The 20,059-nt window shown below is 31.3% G+C and overlaps 1 protein-coding gene across 1 annotated transcript; it reads right to left on the reverse strand.

The window, feature by feature from the left end:
• Positions 1–1,559: 1,559 nt before the first annotated feature.
• On the reverse strand, positions 1,560–18,346 carry LOC129984798 (techylectin-like protein). Its single transcript, XM_056094754.1, has 6 exons — positions 18,209–18,346; positions 16,522–16,676; positions 12,544–12,701; positions 11,798–11,903; positions 6,266–6,430; positions 1,560–1,892 (listed from the first exon to the last, which is right to left on the reverse strand). Exons 1-6 carry the CDS (start codon positions 18,268–18,270, stop codon positions 1,576–1,578), a joined length of 963 nt encoding a protein of 320 aa, XP_055950729.1. The 5' UTR covers positions 18,271–18,346; the 3' UTR covers positions 1,560–1,575.
• Between the last annotated feature and the right edge of the window lie 1,713 nt (positions 18,347–20,059).

The raw sequence follows: 20,059 nt of genomic DNA on the forward strand, positions 1-20,059 counted from the left end.
ATCAGCAAAATAAATTTGGGATACTTTTTCCAAAACATGTATAATTATACTGTTTTTAATCGTGTATAATTATACTTTTTCCAAAACATGTATAATTATACTGTTTTTAATCGTGTATAATTATACTTTTTCCAAAACATGTATAATTATACTGTTTTTAATCGTGTATAATTATACTTTTCCAAAACATGTATAATTATACTGTTTTTAATCGTGTATAATTATACTTTCTCCTTAGTATATAATTATACTTTACTTAAACTGTGTGTAATTATAACTTAAACATGTGTTAGTGTCTAATTATATTGTAGCTCTTCAGTGACTTTATGGTAGATTTAACATTCACCAAGACTCACTCATTTAATGCGTTTCACCTTCTCAGAATAAACGAATATGATCCTTTCTGTCTTTGCTGCCTATTGAACAAAACACATTCTCTTTCATTCCCATTGGAAAAATAAAATTAGCCTTTTTTGTTATTATTATTTAGTCTTTCCATGTTTGTGAAGTCCCTTATTTTATTGTAGTTTCATTTTTATGTACTTCGATATGCTTATAATTTCAACCATATCTACAAAATTTATTTAGATATAGTAGAAATTGCAATGTATAAATATACAAATTTATAAAATAAGTGACTTATAATCTAATATGTTCATTTTTATTCAAGTAATTAAAAATTGAGCCCATAATTACTTTACATTTCTTTTTCATAATTTTTTTTATTATTATTTCTTTTGAACAATATAAATGATTTAATATACCTAAGTATATTTATATACTACATACACAGAGAATGCCAAACTCCAGTAAGATCTGGGCCATGTGTTAGGATGATTTAATTTGGCAAAATAGGGGTGAGAGGAATGGAGATGTTTACATTTAACAATTAAATAAATTCCGGTAATGGCGCACATCTTTCCGAGTGTCACCCCTTAGTGAGATAGAACCACCGAAAAGTGGTTGTCCCAGAATAATGAAACGAACAGTAGATATTTTTTTTTCTGTCTGACTTTTGACTATATTCTTGAAAATTTCATTGTTGCCATTTTTCTAATTTGGAAGAAATTCTGTTTGCAATAATTGCTACTATAACTGACAAACATATAAATGTCAGTAATTCTGGATTTCTTTTACATGATTCTTGTTTCCATACATAGTTGTAAATAATTGCTTGAATCTGAAAATGGAAATAATTTCGCGTATGAATCAGTTCTTTTAAACAAAATTGGCAAAGTTTGCTTAAAATCCAATTACAATAAATTTCAGTATCGAATAGAATCTCTTTTTCAACTTTTGCATGTGTTTAACTTTGTATTCTATAAAATCCAATGAAGTTTATCTTCCGAAAACTTGAACTTTTATTTTTGTGATTTTATTTTTAACTGCTTGAAATTCATCTAAGTTTGTCTATTAATAAGGAAGCTTTAGAAAGTTATGAAATGGAAATTTTGTTACTGTATAATATCTCCACGATGTTGTCCGACATTCCGACCAATATTGTGTAGATATCGTAACTAAGTTATCGGACATAGCTATGCTAATAAGATTTTACTTGATTGAAACAATAGCTTTTTATTCTGGCGTCATTGTTTCCGTTGGTGAAACATTCACCAATGGATTCAAAATTTTCCTGAAATCTTTTGATCTGATTTTAATTTCTGTGGTGTCCATTGATTCATGGTGGCCTTTCCAGGAATGCCAGACGACTCCATCCGCGTAGCTCTCATGCTTCCCTCTCAAGTACAGTCCGTTCAGATTCGATGCATGGCACGCGCCATACCACCATCCACCTTTATAAAGTTGTGAACAGCTCTGATTGGCTTCATTATCGTTATCTTGGTCTTTAGTCGTGAATTTATTATTGTTATGAGATCCTATCATTGAGTCTCCTGAAAGAGAAGAGAAAACCAGTTTAAAATGACAATGTCTGTAGACTGAACACTAAATGTAACTTGCGGTATGCATGTTGTGGTATATATTATTCAGAAATGAAAGCAAAGCTATCATTTTAGAAATGAAAGCAAAGATGGCTGTTAGGCTAGCTATCGATACATTCTGAATCTAGAGATACCAAATTTGGCAGGTATAGGATAATAAGAGCTCAATAAGTATGGATCTTTCAAAATTTTAATTAAAAATTAGTTTAACTAGTTTTTAAATGAAAGTTAATGGAAACGTTACTGTTTTTCCTCAATCATTACTGAGCATGCATAATTTGGTTACGGAAATTTTTTTAGCTACTTTAAAGATACTTCATGAAAAAGAAACGTGAAATTAGTCTTTGCACAATATATTTGTTGTAACGTTATTTACATTAAATTAAGCCTGAGGTTAAGGCGTTAAATTAAAAATCTTTTTGTTTAAACTTTCTTTTAATTAATGCGAAAAAGCACTGGCAGATTTCTGTAAATTTACTATAGTTAAAAATTAGAACAAGTGAAAAGTTATTTTGCTGAACTGAAAAAGCTTCTTTTATTTAACATTCTTGAATTAAATTAAAACTCTTTACAGATTTCAATTACAATCTGCCACCATATTTTCCCATAAGCCTTGTTCCATTATCTTTATGTCTTAAAAAAATCGTTCACATTAATCTTTGTTATTATCATCAAGATTTTTAGAAAAATGATATGAAAAGCTGGGCTAAGATAATGAACCTTTATGTTCATGTCACAATTAAAGTCTTTGATGGTCCAATGTCTTTATAAGTCATTATGTAACTACTTCAACATAGTTTCCAACCTTGGGATTGCCAAAGAATTCTTGAGAACAAGTAAAAATATGATCCTCGTTTTTGGATGTCCAAATCGAGAATCACATTTTTGAAAAAGCCAGGATCACATTAATTACTGGGTTTTCTTTATAACCAAAAAAAATAAATAAATAAAACATTAACTAATCCACATATAAAACTTAATTTCTAGTTAATGAATTATATATATTTCATATTTAGCCCCATTGAATCTCAATAAATAGGGCTGAAAAGAAAAGCTGTTTTTATATTTGAGGTCATGCCATAAAATTCAGTCAAATCAGTTTTTAAAAAAATTCCTTGTATGAAACATTTTTCTCCCTTTTTGTAAGAAGCTTTGCACATAGACCATTCTTATACATCTTTAAACTCCAAAAGAAAATTGATTTTTCAGCGAAATCTGTTTTATTTCTGAATAATTTTCTCTCCGACTTTAATAAAATCTAAGTATATTTTATTATTTTATACACGCGTGTTTTGATCATATTTTAATACTCCTTTTGTGCATGTCAAGACTGCTATGATTACTAGTAAAGTTTTAAAATTGTTAAAAAAAATAGATTGATCAAATTTAAAGTAATATCATTTAAATCTCTTCATTTTAAATGGTTTTATTTTTTTTAAGTTAATAGTAATTTTTTTCTACACTCTCTCCTATCTGTAGTCTTACAGTCAGAATATGAAAAACGAATGTCAGATGCAATTGGTAGCGAACTAGAATCATTATAATACAAAAGTAAATCTTTTAATCCAAATTCCACATCATTTGTCTAAAAGTAGTCTCGGCTTCAGGATCAGAGAATAGTAGGTTCGACATCAGATCCCACCAAAAATAAAATATGTTTTTTTTTTTTTTTTTTTTTTTTTTGTCATGATATATTTTGAAATTGCTTCCAGGACTCGAACTTCACGAAGGCTTGGTATGGAAGTTTATAGATTTGACCGCTGTCACAGATATTGAATCCTTTTTCGTTTATTTTCGATAACTTGTAAAATGAGATCCATTATAAAGTCGCCCTCGTTTAACTTGTAAAAGGCGGAATGGAAAGTAAGGTATTCTCATTTAAATATTAAACGACTTAAAAGCGCTACAACTCTAAAAAAAAAAAAAAAAAAAAAAAAAAAGGCAACAGCATTATTTACAAAAATTATAGGAGAAGATAAATTAACCCATATTGGATCACTCATAAAAACAAACAGGAAAAACGTAAATTTTTAAAGACATGATCAATGCAATGGTCTTGCCCATATAAAAAAAACATTTAATATTTTTTTTAATACAGATCATCCTATAAATAGGACAACGGTCCAATACAGTGTATTGGACCGTTGTAGTGTATTTTTAGTAGTGTATTGAATACACTACTAAAAATTACAAAGTTTGACTTACCTTACAAAAAAGATTTATAAATTTAAGTCCGAAAAATAGTCACTACATAGTCTAATATTACACATTCTTCAAACTGTAATAAGTTTTTTACTAGCAAGATTTTTATTGACATCGTCTTTGACAACCATCTGTGTTTTTTACTAATAAATGCTCACAATTTAGGAGACGAAATTCTTTATTATTCTGCAACATTCCTCTATGTGTTGCTTTTCGGAATTGTTTCACCAAAGTAATTTGTCGTTACTGACCAGAGAGAGTAACAATAAATGCAACCCATATGAAGTAAAAAAATTTATCCATATATATATAATCTGTGAAACGTAGGATTTTTCACAACAAAAATTCTACAACAGATTGGGAAAGTGGCTCCATAAACTTTTCTTGATTACCTTGATAAGGAATAATAATGAAGGATATACATTGTAGTCAACATCCATAACTTGTATCCAAATTTCACAGGTTTATTTCTCATGTACAACGTACAACTGTGTTTGCCAAAATCGATTATTAGATTTTTCTGAAAATATTCCAAATTTTTATAGTGGAATATTAAATTTTTCTGAAAGTGGACGAATTTTGTAATAACGATCCTCTTTGTTGATGACCGAATTGTCATTCAAATGTATGTGTTTTTTATTATGTCATTGTATTGTTTCCTAGACATAGCTCTATTCACTCAGGTTGTGCCAGTGTCCGGAGCATTTTCCCAATGCGCTTTTTCATGTTATAAAATGTGATAACCACTGTAATCAAAGATTCCCTATAAACTTTTCGATGTCACTTTCGTTGACTTCAAAAGATTTATCTTTCTTCTGCACTGCATAACGATTAGTCTCTGTATCTATGCGATATCAAATCATTAGCCATCATGGAAAAAAGTTCGATGATACTTTTTTCCTAATATCCTATCTGCAATACATTGATGATCTTGAAAAGAAAAAGAACAGGGTGAAAAAGAAACTTCTAGTTCGCAATTTTTCCCATTTGGGTGGTTTTGTATCAAACCTAATTTCTTCACTGATATTTGACAAAACCTCTATAGTTCCAGCAGTATCTCGTATCTCAGGATAACCACATGTTTCATATATATTACAATTTGTGAAAAAATTGTCTGTTTCTTCTTCGTCACTGACCGCATCTGGTTTCGGTGGAATAATTGTCCTTTTAAGATCATAAAATTCTTCATCGGATAAAGAATTCATATATTCGAAAACTACCACCGCTGTTAGAAATTTCCGTCATATTTTGCAACAACAAAAATGGTCGCAACTACAAAGTAAAGCAGCAATTGAAGTAATGGAAAGAAAGAAGCTAAAACAAGTTTCATACAAGCATATGTGCAACAGCATGGTCAAAACTAGTTTTACAAAGGGGACTGATACCAAGGAACATTTCGACTTCTGTTCCCTAACATGAAAAAAAAAAAAATACATCGTTCCCTGAATTTAAGGAAAGCGATCTAGAAGTATGGGCGCTTTGAGAAAAAGGTGGGTATCGGACAGTTGTCCTATTTATAAGACAGCTGGAAAACAAATATCAAATGCCTGTAATATTTATATTTTTCATGGATATTTTTAAAGATTTGAACAATACTGATGATCTACTAAAAAACTATATATGTTTGTTTAAAAAAATTAATAATTTTATTATTATTTAGGGGATTAAAACTTTTACATTATTTTAGGGGTGAATTTAAAACAATTTTATTTAATTAATTATTATTTAAATTCCATTTTTCCCACTAATTTATTAAATTTAGTCTGTTTATAATAATTTAGAGAAGTTCTATGTAGATTTTAATTGTTTCTTTTATTTTATTCACATTTAATTCAACTGTCCTATAAATAGAACAGCGGTCCAATATGGATTAAAGTAGAAGTAAGATTGCTTTGTTCTAGCTAATAGAATATTGAGTGCCGGCCGTCTAGTTGCCATAGTTGATAATGAAAACTCGCCACACTTACCTAAAACTGATTAAACTAAGGACTATCTATCCCTCATTGGACGGAATCAGTTACCCATTCATTTTTTATGTCATCTGGTAAGCTAAAATTGTCATACTCCTGTTTATCCAAAATATAGGCAATAAAAGAGAAAAAGAAATCAGAAGTTCTTTTTACCAGCATCGCCACTGTAACCACCAATATGCAAGGTGTATTTGTGATCCTCATCGTCAATCCAGAAGGTGTCATATAAGGCGTAGCGTTTCTGTCCTTCGACGTCTTTCAGATCGAAGCGTATGGAAGTCAGTCTTTGATTACTCAAAGCAAAGATGTTGTCATTACCTAGAAAAATGATAGGTAGTGTATAAACATACATAATCTATTACGAACTTAGTAAAGAGTGGGCAAAAAGTCCGTAAAAACTTTAAAAATTCATAAAACCCGAAAAAAATGACCAAAATAATAAAAGGTTTCGCAGGTTTGGCATTAATAGGCCACGAGATTTTTTTAAGATAAGAAAAAAAATTTAAAAAACAGCCGACAGATGGCACTGGTACTAACGATTTAATTGGATACATGCAAATGAGACAGGCGATTATAAATGATTATGCTCTTGATCCAGAACCAATTTTCTGTTGCATGCCATCATGTAAGTGAACAAGGATACTGAGTGGAAAAGATAAAGCTCTGTTGGTGAAGCTGTTTGACATGAACCAGGAATCAGCGACTGTTGCACTGCGTAAATTTCGACTTCAGAAAGATGTGAAGATTGGAAAAGGGTCTTGAACAGTGGCAAGCCTCATAAAGCTTGTTCAGCGATTTGAGGAAACTGGATCGCTGGAGGATCGTGTAAGGACCGGGCGATCAAGTCTAAAGCCCCGTTCCAAAAACCTGTCGCCTTACAGACGAGGTACGCTTTTCTCTATTTCCCCTCTCTTGCGAGTTTCCGGGGTTCTTTGATGTCTGTCCAGTTTACCGACAATTTTCGGGAAACTCCGGATCGCGTTCACAGACATCAAAGAACCTCAGAAAACCGCAAGAGAGAGGAAACTGTGCCATGTCTGCAGAGGCATAGGTCGTAGGAACCACGGCTTAAGGCATACACGTTCAGCACTTTGCAGCCGAAATGGAAACATTAACGTTAGCATTTAAATGTGGAAATGTCGTCTAAATGTTGCTATAATAAATGATTTGTAACATTATTTTTGTTATTTGCCTGTTTTTTTCACTTATGCACAAAACACCATCTATCGGCTGTTTTTTCCCTTAAAAAAATCTCATGACTAACTGCATGCTAAACCTGCAAACCATTTTTTATTCTGCTTAATTTTCTGGATTTTATAAATTTTTAGTTTTTACGGACTTTTTGCCCACTGTATTTCCTTATTTATAAATGAAAGCAATTTGGAAAAACTTTTAAAATTTTAGAATCCCGATTATTTACTAGAAATATTATATTGAAATGTACATCATGTGCTAGTTTCATACTTTTACTTCTTTAACATATTAAAATAACTACGGATACTGAAAATTATAAAATAAGATAATGAAATTTCAGAATGTCCGTTATAATATTCCGAAGAGTTTATACGAAAGAATGTATCAAAAAAGAATTCGTATAAAAGACATTCAGGACCATATTCTTAATTAGAATTTGTAACTACTGTTTGAAAATAATAAGAAATTTGTTAAATAAGATAGAATTTAAAATACTCATTTTATTATAAAAGATTCAAGAACAGTAATTCAATATAGTAAGCGAAAGGTTAACAAACATGAAATATTATTGGCAGACAGCACATAAAGCATTGAAATAAAACTGGAGTGATTGCAAGGGTTTTATGCAGCGATTCTCAACCTGTGGGGCGCGCCCCCCTAGGGGGGCGTGAGCACACTAGAGGGGGGCCTTGAGAATATCCAAGAGAAAATATTATTTAAAAAGATTGATTAACTCACTGAAAGGAAAGCAGACATACACATAGAAAACAAAATACATTCCGACATATTTAATAACTTATTGAAATAAAACAACTTACTAAATCAAAACATATTAAATTAAAAACAAATTTAATAATTATTAGTGACTTCTTGGGCCTGTCTTGCAAAGCAAAGTTTTTCGAAGGAAGGCTTAATATTAGAAATAGCCACTCTCAGTTCTGTTTCTTATATTTCTATATTTTGTTTTCAAAGAAGCCACAGCAGAAAATCCAGTTTCACAAAGGTACGATGTTGAATGGTAATAGAATGTGAAATGTCCTTGTTTTTAGTACAGAAAAATCATGCTTACTCCTGCCCAAAATTCAAATAATGATTTATTACTAAATTGTCTTTTAGTTTCGCCATTTGTCGTGAAGTCTATGAATTTTTCTTCCTCATCAATTGAGTCCTTCGGGAGTCTTATGAAATGGATCCCTAATCCATTCACTATCAGTTTGTCGTCAGCATAAAAATACTTTTTAAAATTCTTTGCCAGCATGGCTAAATGATTTTCAATGGTTACAAAAACAACTTTTACATGTTCTTCTTCAGCCTTACAAGTTTTAGTACAATCATCCACATTTACAAATATTGTTAGGTGTTTTGCTTTAAATTTCTGCTCCACAATTCCAATTTTCTACAAAAAGCATTAACTTTATCACTCGTATCCAACATATGTGTATTTGCTCCTTGGAGTTGAAGATTCAAGTTACTTAATTTCTCGAATATGTCGACCAAGTACCTCAATTTCACCACAAACTATCGCGAAAATTCTCGGCCTCCTGTCTGTTTTCTTCTTCTAGGAAATGGCGATTTCTTCTCTTAATTCATAAACACGTTGCAAAAATTTCTCACGTGATGACCATCTTGCCTCGCAATAAAATAGTAACGCTGAATGCACTGAACCCATGTCTGCGGAACCAAAGTGCGGAAAAGATTCTTGATTTCAGGGGTCTCATTTTTATATAATTTATTACGGTTACAGCCGTAGTTAACACAATATTCAGACCAGGACTGATTTCTTTCGAAGCCAAAGTTTCTCTGTGGATCATGCAATGTGTGCACTGAGGCGATTTTTGTTTTAAAATTGCTTGTATATCTTGGAATCTTTAGGACATTGAACGAGCACCATCGGTGCATATTCCGACGCATTTTTTGTATTCTATGTTTGCCTCGTTCATAAAATCATTTAAAATAGCAAATAATGCGAGCGCTGATGTTTTGAGTTCTATTGGTTTGCAGAAAAGTAGTTCTTCTACTACTGACATATTATCACAAATTCGAACATAGGCAACTAAATGAGCACCTTTATTACTATCTGTTGCTTCGTCAAGCTGTATTGAAAACAATTTGTCACACAACTTCGAAAAAAGCTGACATTGTACATCTTCAGCTATATCGCTAATTCGACGGGCAACAGTATCATTTGAAACAGGTATGGACTGCAATTGTTTTGAAAAATTATCTCAAACATAGTTTCTACAATCTCCATTGTTGCTGGCAAAATAAGCTCTTCACCAATGGTGTGAGGTTTTTTACATCTGGCTATTTTATATGAACTTTGTAAGAGGCAATTAAAGTTTTTTTTTTCACAAAATTTCTTTAGAAAATGATTTTTGCTTGTTATATGATTTTAATTTTAATTCGAAGAATTCTCTGGGTTTGTTGACGTACTCACTATGAAGCGTTTCCGAATGTCGTTTAAGTTTATTAGGTTTCATGCTGTCTGTGGCCAACATTTTTGAGCAAATGATACACAGGGGCCTTTCTTCTTCATTTACTTCAGTACTGGTAAACCCAAAATTTAAGTATTCTTGAGAATATTTCCTTGATTTTATTTTCGAAGCAACGCTCGTCTGTGTACTTCTTGATGCTTGACTATCGTCTAATGCTTGCTTACTTCCACTTAAAAATTTATTCATGAGACTGCATAAATCTACTGCCATGAATGTTTTATATGGTGAATTGCGAATAACACGAAAACATGTATCACATACAAATTCACGATGGATTCTATAGCGATAAAAGGATCGACTCGAATGAGACTGGTTGGAATTGAAACTTGAATCGAATATTTTCCTTCTTCTTATGAGAAACATTTGTTCCGCGCATGCTCGAGACGGCATCGGTCGTGTGGATTCCCTTCCACAAACATTCCTATTTTTTTCACTTTTGTTTTGTCATGTTTCTTTCTTTTTTTATTCGAAAAAATGTATTCCCAGTTTCTAAATTTAGCTCACCCCGTCTAGGTTAACTTTCATTGGCGAATTTTTCTACTTTTATATTCTTTTAACGTTATCTCCCTGTTTGGCTTTCATTGCAAATATAATATTTAAATTTTCTCCGCTTTCATTCGCTTCATCTGTTCACCGCCCGCTTGTCCAAAATGCAAGATGTGGTTTCTCGCCAACGTTGGCTCGCTTTTTCTCTTGTTTTGGCAGTTAGTTAAAAATAATTTAAAAACAGAATCCAAAATACTCAATATACATTATTGTTGTATACATTTTATTGTAAGCGGGGGGCGCGATGAAAATTATAATTAAAAACTGGGCCACGAATACTGCAAGGTTGAGAAACGCTGGTTTTATGTATTTCCGGGTCATTGCACCCTAATACGGTCAAGCATCAGACGAAGTATTTCATGCCAACAATCCATCTTCTGACCGAAGCTTTATTTGCCAAGGCAACATATATAGTAATCTCTCATAACCATTCATCAATGGATATCAGGCTATCTTGCAAGATTAATAGATGTTCGTTCAAAAGAAAACACATTTTAATTGCAAAGTCTGTGTCTTTGTAAAAGTTATACCGAAAATTAAATTATTTATATCAAACAATATAAAATAAAATACACAATTTGAACAGCGATTTGATTTTAATAGTAGAAGTAGATACTGCACTCACAAGTGATATCAACATATTCGCTAAAAGTGAGCCTAACTTGTCTACTCTCTGTAATACTTCAAATGAAGTTATCTGCGAAAAACGCTTGATTAAAAAAAATACTCATTGATAAAATTATAAGCAAAATTTAGAAGTGTAATCCTGCTAAAGGACAGAAAATTGAAGCTCTCTTTGAAAAGGAAGCCTTAGCTGTCCAATAGTGTATTATCCTCTTCGGTGTAGGTTACTACAGCACATAAGTCAACTAAAAGTAACTCTAAATATTATTATGAGACAATATTTATAGTTACTTTGACAATTCATTTGCATTGCGAGACAAATTTTATTTAGAGCAGAATTTAACATTAAAATGCCTTATTATTTGTTGTTTTGTGACAAATGATGCTGATATTTGATTAGGTCATATATTGAAGTCCATTTGTGGAACGCTCATAGATTTTTATTTTTATTTATTTATATTTTTACTTTCATTTGCATTGCGGTTTTTACGCAGTTACAAAGTTCTTACGGAATTTATTCGAATTAAAAATTATTTTCTGAAATAAACAGAGGGAAAGTTGAAAAATTATTAAATATGCAATAAAGAAGTTGGTCAAAAAGGTTATTACTTATTTTAAAATATTCTTCATGATGGAACGATCTAGTAATTTTTTTTATATTTATGGAAATGGCAATTTTATTTTTACACTATTTCTTTCATTTCTTAAATTTTTTTTATAAAAAATACTATTTATTTTTATTGTTTATAGTTAATTATGTTATTCTTATAGAAAGTGTTTTTTTTTTTTTTTTTTTTTTTTTAATGAAAGTTAATGTTTTCAGTACCTAGCCAAAAATCCTTTTCAATGTTTCCAAAACCCGTTTTGTAAGCCTTCCAGTCTTGAAAAAAGTAATCTTTCGGCCTTGAGAAGTTACCTCTCCTTTGCAGGACCTAGAGAAATAAATAAAATAGTAAAAAGCAAAATAAATAAATAAATAACAGCCGGTAACACAGTCAAAAAATGCATTGCACTGAATGCATATTACAAGAATACTTTCTTTTTGACATTGACAATAACAGCGCATCCTTTTAGAAAGCAATAGTGCTGAAAAAATATTTATCAAGGGATTGCAATTAAAAAAAAATACCTTTCCTGTGAATATCTTAACATTTTTACTTACTCTTATATATAATATAGAGAAAGTATAGTAATAGTCAAAAAATTCGAACTCAAGATTTTGATGAATATCTGCGTTTCATACCATCTTGAGTTCGAAAACCACATTTTTGGAAAATATCTGCCTATTTGTCTGTGACGAAAATAACTCAAAACTTGATTTAAACCGTTGAATTTTCTATTCAGAGAATTACTTCTGTCCGGTTGTTAACTATAAAATGAAACAACTATATAAAATAAAACGAAAAGAGCTGGATAGATAAGATTCAGTACACAGATTTAATATCTATGGTGAAGATATCTATCAAATTCTGAGCCAAAACCAGCAACGGGTTTATTTTATAATAGTTTTAGAATGCTGAAGAAAAAAGAAGGAATTGAACAATTTTATTGAGAGATAAGGATTCCACTTACCGTCCATCCTCCTCCATCAGTATCCATGTCGCAGAAGACATCAATGGATCTTCCATTCAACACTCTACTGTTAGGCCAAACAGTGTATACTTTGCTTTCATTATGGCCTGCTTTTAATATTTCCTCGCAATCGATAGCTTTATGTTGCATACTTGGACCTGAAATATTTCACAAATGTGAATTCACTGATACCTGTATGGACAATGAATATAAATAAGAAACTACTCTTCAATTGGCTTGCATTTTTTATTCTTGCATTTAGACCCTATATTGATTTTTATTACTAAACATTAGTCTAACTTAATATAATATCACAGTCTCGGTCATCGAGGTAAAAGCCGTTGCACCGACAATTGTCACGACTATCCTAGAAATTCTTTGGGCATTTCGAAATATTTTGCTATTTACTAATTACGTACAATACGGGCAAAGGTTTTACTGATTTTCATCAATGATTCTTAAAATCTCATATTTCAAAAAGAGCATTTGTACTGCTTTTCGTTCAAAAAGAATTTATTTTAAGGTTCTTGAGTCTTTGTCTTTCAACTCAATTACAATTAAACAGTTTTCGTTCATTCATTTGGTTCAGTTAATAATTGTGAAATTAAATGTTCAATAAATGCGAAAAAGAAACTGCGAAGTTGATTTGAAAACTCTTTTGATTTGCTCGCAAGAATCATCTGCCTTCTAGACCCATGTATGGTCCACCCATATGAGACCCACATTAGCTTAAAACTACAGAGAATTACAAATCTTCCAGAATAGAAAATTAATGAGAATCATTAAGTTTTTAATATGTTTTATGGAATGGATTACTTCAAAATTAATATTTGATTAAAAATTAATCTTGTCATCGTGAATTAACTACATATAAATTCTTCGAAAATGTTATTTGTGATTCGTAATAGGACGTTAAAACGGCCTACTTAAGATTCTGAAATTCCTAGCTCAAAAAATAGAGGCATCAGTGCTGAATCAAATGTTGAGTGTCTGTTAAGCCAAATATTCAAATCACTCCACCAATGGAGTGATGTCATTCCAAAATTCAATGAAAAAAAAAAGCATCAATCGGAATTGCCAAGGTATAGACTGGAAGGTTGGATATTCAATATTTTATAATATCTTTTCAGTTCATTTTTACAACGCATTGGACTGGAATGACCGTTCGCTGAATGCGAAAAGTTTTAAATGAGTAGAGGATTGCCGTGTACTTTAGAAAAGCGTTTTCTGAGGGAATAAGAAAGACGTTTTCTGGATCTAAACGTATGGTTTGAAGAAATCGGAATTGACAGGATAAAGACTGGAAACCAAGTTACTATCCAATCCAAAATCCAATCTAATGCGCTAAAATGGATGGACACAACGCTGGAATAATGCGGAAGGACTGTGAAAGATGGATTTTATGAATTAAATATCATTTATCTTTCATTCATTGATTAAATAGTGATTTTTAATATATCTGTTATGATTCATTCTGGTTAAAATTTAATATTACATAAAATGGGGAGTTAATTGCTTCCTTATTTAATCTAAATTAGCGGAATACTTTAACAGCTTGATATTTTTAAGGACAAGAGATGCCCAAACACTTAATTCAGCTCGCATAAACTGCTTTGAAAGATTTTAAAAGCTGTTTTTGTAGATGAATAAATATTTTTGAATTTAGGAGGCATCAATCTAATGAATTTATCCCGTGGCAGACAGACATAATTCGAGAAGTGTGTGTTTCAGATTCAGGGCAGATATTGAAGTCTCGAGTATATTATCGATTACAATATTTACTTTCCCTTTGTATACTTGTATGCAAGAAAGTAAAAAAAGTGAAAAATTACTAAATTAATCCAATGAAAATCTAATAAATTAGACTTTTAAAAAATTTTATTATTCAGGTCATACGTAAGTCATGATCTGAAAAGAGCACTTTTATCCGAACTTTTCCTAATCCTTAAAATCGGGAAAAAGAGTAGTAATTGATTTGGGAGGATTAAAAGATAATAAAAAAACTCAGAATCTAAGATCTATAGTAATCCCTTTAAATATATAAATTATTTCAATAAAATTTTAAAACTTTTTATTGCGATGTATCCAATTTTAATTCAATTACACAAAGATATTCTCTCACCTTAAGTCGATCAAAATATTTTCCTCTTATTGTCAAATAATGTATTAAATTTCAAATATTCCAAACTCTAGTGTGAATATGCGTAAATTTATTTCTCAAGACGTTACTTCATAAATCAACTCTCTTGATTGCTTAACAGACATTAAGATGTTTAAAGACTTTTAGTGAGGAGTTATTGATATGATGTAGTCTTTTTATTATGATTACAAAGAAGAAGTGAGGTAATTGCATTTCTTATAATGACATTACTATGAAACAATTAGTATATTGAGATTACAGTATAATTACATAGGAAATTAAGTAAAGAACAATGAGATTACGAGACATTATTTAGCCATACAAATTTTTCCTGATTTTTAGCAGGTTTTTTAAAATATTTTTTTGCCTAATTCCCATCTCATATTACGTTATTGATTTGAAATTCGAGTTCGAATTTATTGCTTCATCAGATATTTGATCGACCGATTTTCTTGCATTGTTTAAAACTAACGAAGAAGGGTTCAGTTTAATATTTGCGTAGGTTAAGAAACAAATAAGGAAATAAAATTACAATGGCGCTAAATTTAAAGAAAGTTGGATACTTACGTTTTTAATAGCGCTATGATGTTAAGGGACTGAGTTGGAGAGTTATGAATTATATTAGAGAGTTACATGTACATAATAAATGAAACTTAAGTAAATCAATTAAAATAACACGGTTCGTAATTTCAGACAATTTGGGGGAATCGTAGACATGAAATAATATCTAAACAATTTATCGGAACTGAAATATAGCTAATATTCCAATGATTCAGATGGTCGCCAATGGCTGCTAGTTGTTAATAATAATAAATAAAATTTATTGATTTATCACATTTTGCTTGGTTATTATTAATACTAATCTCGTTTATTTTTAATAATAAGGGATTAGTCACATTGACTTAACGTACACAACAGCAAGTTGAAAAAGTGGAAGTTATACCAAAAATAAAAATGCTAGCATTTCATACAGTTGAGTTTGAAAATCTAGAAACAAAACGATAATAGCATTAATCATTCATTTAAAACTTTTCAAAATTTAGCAAAATATTACCACTTAGAATATGTTTTCATCTGTGGATAAAAAAAAATGTAAAAACTGAAATCCTTTTCTAAATTGCACACTGAAACTTACAACTGTAAAACCCACAAAAATGTAATTTTTAAAAATTTTATATAGAAATTGCGTAAATTTTGAAGACAATGATACGTGAATGTGTAATCATAAACAGCTACTCCGACTCGCCTGGAGGCATACAAAAAAAGCTGAATAGCTAGACACCGCTACAGCATTAGCGAGAATTAAGTTTGAGTTCTAAGAGCCATCACCGTCCACAGTACAATTTCTCCCGTAGGAGGCATGTCCCGTCATCGGTAGGGGATATTTGATCCTACACCATTTCTGTACCCACCAAAGCGCCGGGAACCAGCCACCGTTCCGATGACCATCTTGAGGAATATGAATGGGTAAAAACTAAGGCCAATATAATGCGTTTCGTAAGAGCATAATAAACGTGGGCATTTGTTATATTTTAAAGATGTGTTTCAGAGACTTTCAAAAATTGAGGTAATTCATATGATTTGAATGTCTTGTAACAATTTCATAAAAATTCATCAAAAGCAAACATAATCGCTCTAATCATTTGACAACTCTTGGTTTTACCATAGGCTCTGGGATCGCATCCCCCAAAAGATTTTTAAAATTAAACTAATTTTAATTAAAAAAATTTTAATTTTAATTGGCGTATTCGACGTTTAAAGCGTAAGCATAAAATCGAAAAACAATCTAAACTTTCAACTAAGTAGCGAGAATTACTTTAAAAAAATAGAGGGCTTACACGGGCGATAACTTTCTTTCGCATTTCTTATCATCTGTGTTGCTACATCCAGATAAGACGTAGTCTTCGTTTTCACTTCGCAGTTCGAATATTCTTCACTCTGAGCACTGACGATAATGAAAACGGAGTGAAGTAAAAGAAAACGGACCATCAACCTATGAAAAGAAAACACTTATAAAGTTATATATAACAAGGAACTATGTTACTTAATAATATTGAGAAACTAAATTTTGTAGTCATAAGAACAAAGACATTTTCTGTCGTATTTTTGAAATGAAGTCTTCAAAAATTACTTGCTTTCTAACATGCTATGCTAAGTTTTAAAAAAAAAGAAAGCATTGTAATAGTCAGGAAATCGAACTCGAAATTTTAACAAAATCTGTGTTTCTCCCTGAGGGCACAAAATACATTTTTGAAATTACATCTGTCTCTTTGTGAAAGTGATAATTCAAAAACGCTTTGAGTTAAACAAATGAAGTATAATAATGGTAATTCGCTAAATTTGTAACATTCTGTTTCTAAACGAAATCCACTCATAGAAAGTTCGTCTAGTCGGCAATTCGAGTACAAATGAATTCTATAATTATACTACAAAATATATAAAACTATATATATAAAATTTAGTACTCATGTGTAGCATCTAAAATGAGTATTCGTATCATATTTTGAACCGAGTCAAATCTCCAAATTTGTCAAATCTCCAAATATGACTGTTTGTCAGTCTATGCTTTCTCGTGCATATAAAAGTAATAACTCAAAAATGCATTGATTTCAAATATTCAATTTAATTGTAGTATGAATACTGGCATAAATATGGACGGAAGAATGATTTGATGAAACAAAAAAAATGTATTTGATTACAACAATAAAAAGCACTATGATTCAATTTAATTTTCAAAAATTCATTATAATTTAAAAAACATATTGTTAAATAAAACTGATATCGATAAAAGGCTTATTATTATTTTTTTTTTTTGAAGCTTAAAGTGTTGAAAAAATAGTTTGTGTGTAATAATACATCTTGAAGCTCTTGAGAAGACAAGTTAAAATTTCAAATAATTATAATTAATTAAATATTTAACAATGATTTTTAGAAACTCTTATTAAGTGAGCACGCAATGCCCAAGAAATAATTATGTGCCAACTTTAGATCAAATAGCCTGAGTTGGTTCTGTAGAGATATGCATTCTGCGAGCACGATTTCATTTTGCTGCTTACCCAAAGTAAGCCAATATAAAAATGTTATCATGTTGGAACGGTCAAGTTTTTCTTACAATAGCAAAAATAATGCATAAATGATGCCAATTAAAATCATAAGAAGTTATTTTAAAATTTCTATGCATAAATACAAAATATATAACTCCCATTTTTATTTTATATATAAAAATTTAAAAATCGTAAGAGTTTTTTTTTTTAAATTTTTATGCATAAAGTAAAAATGGGAATTATATATTTTGATTATTATCAATAAAACTATTCAGTTCTAGAAGTTATCAAATTTTTTAAAGAAAAATTTGTATACTAAGTTGCTAAACATTCCATTATTTAAAAATAAATTTTATTTTTCATTCAATTAATTCCAGAAAAATATTTAATATCAATAATTTGTATTTCTAAATTGAAATAATAAATACAAAGTAACGTTTTCAAATGAAATTGAGAAACACAAAATGCTACCACTACTTACCTTATGTCCATTTTGTAAAGAATAGAGCACGAAAATAGTGATTTCAAAAGGTTCTTTTTCATTTTATAATAAAATCACAAGTTGATGCTGATATTTCCTGTCGTCATTGCAAAGGATTTTCCAATTTCCTCCGGCTGTTCTTCTCTGAAATCACCAAGACATTTTTCGGCGAAACGAGGAAGTCTTTGACATATCGATCAGGAACTCATTACCGCAAATCAACAATCTTTAAACGAGCTATAATTTCAAGTTGAGAATATAAATCAGGTGTTCAAACTGAATAGATCATCACATATAAGGATATATCAGCTGCAGGTATTTTTATTCGGGCAAAAAAAAAAAAAAAAGTAAGTCTAATCATGATAGCTTTAAATGATAAATCAAAGAATTTATTTTTAAAAATTTCACGCATAGTGAAGTTTGGTTTAGTCTTTTTAAAAGATATCTTATTTTACACTCATGTCCATAATTTAAGGATAATGCAAGTTCAGGAAAGGAAAGAATTAGAAGCAAAACAAATGTGATTTATTTGTAAAGCCTATTTATTAAACAAAGGTAAAGAGCAAAAAGGATGCTATATGTTTGATATCATTAATAAAAATTGCAATTTTTTTGCCCCCTAGAGCAAATTACAAAAAAAAAAAAAAAAAAAACTATATTACATGGTTGGTATGATGGCTATGTCTCCCAGACGATGCAATACAGTCCGTACAACGCCTAGGTATGCTGAGTACCAAATTATCGATCTGATCTTGCGGAATATTACACCACTCATCAATGCAATGCTCTCCGAAGTTCCGGTAGACATGTAGGAGGTGGTTGACGGGCTGCAACTCATCGGCCAAGCATGTCCCACACATGCTATACTGGATTCAAGTCCGGCGAGAATGCTGGCCAGTCCATACGGGTGATATCCTCCCATCGAAGGCATTCGTTTACGATGTTTGCACGGTGAGGACGGGCGTTGTCATCCATAAACACGAATTCTGCGCCCATAGCGCCCCGAAACAAACGTACATGTTGTTGCAGAATGACGCCCCGATAGATTTGGCCTGTCACGGTTTCAATTTGAATATGCAGGTCAGCTCTGGAACCCAGAATAATTGTTACGAGCAATTCTGCACCACCGTAACGGTGTCGTTCAGTGATGTTCTCTTAGTGATAATGGGTACCTGGCGCTCTCCATATGAAAGTCCGGCGAGAATCAGACTACAAGCTAAACTTGGACTCGTCGGAAAAGATCACACAAGCCCACTGTTGCGGTGTTCACAATGCATGCTGTCTACTCCAGTCTAATCGCATTAAGTGGAACACATCTGATAGGCCTACGAGCATATAGATCAATCTGCCCTAAGCGTCTGTACACGGTCTGCCTTGAAACTGTCGTACCAGTGGCTGAAGAGAGCTGATGAGACAGGTCTGATGCTGTGCTCCGTCTGTTTCTTTTGGCAATAACTGCTAAATACCATTCCTCATTTGGCATTGTAATTCGGAGGCGACCTGGCCTGTAACGTCTACTAACATTACTATCATCTTAGAATCGTTGCCAAAGCTGGAGATGACACTCCGGGCGATTCCAAGTTCCTCAGATACTTCCAACTGGGTACGCCTACATTCCAGACGGCCGATAATTCTACCACGTAAAAAATCATCCGAATGCCTAATTTGTGTTATAACTATGCAGTTATTGCACTGAAATGCTTATAAAACACTTGCGAACAATTTTACTTTTTTGCCTGTATTCTTTATACATCACTTTCTTACACTCTCGTCATTGTGACGTATTATCGGTGTAATCTGGTGGCTTCCTGTAATTTGCATATGATTTTTGAAGATGTGTGTTGTCATTTT

The sequence above is a fragment of the Argiope bruennichi genome, chromosome 9, assembly GCF_947563725.1.
Source record: "Argiope bruennichi chromosome 9, qqArgBrue1.1, whole genome shotgun sequence".
NCBI classification, from domain to species: Eukaryota; Metazoa; Arthropoda; class Arachnida; order Araneae; family Araneidae; genus Argiope; species Argiope bruennichi.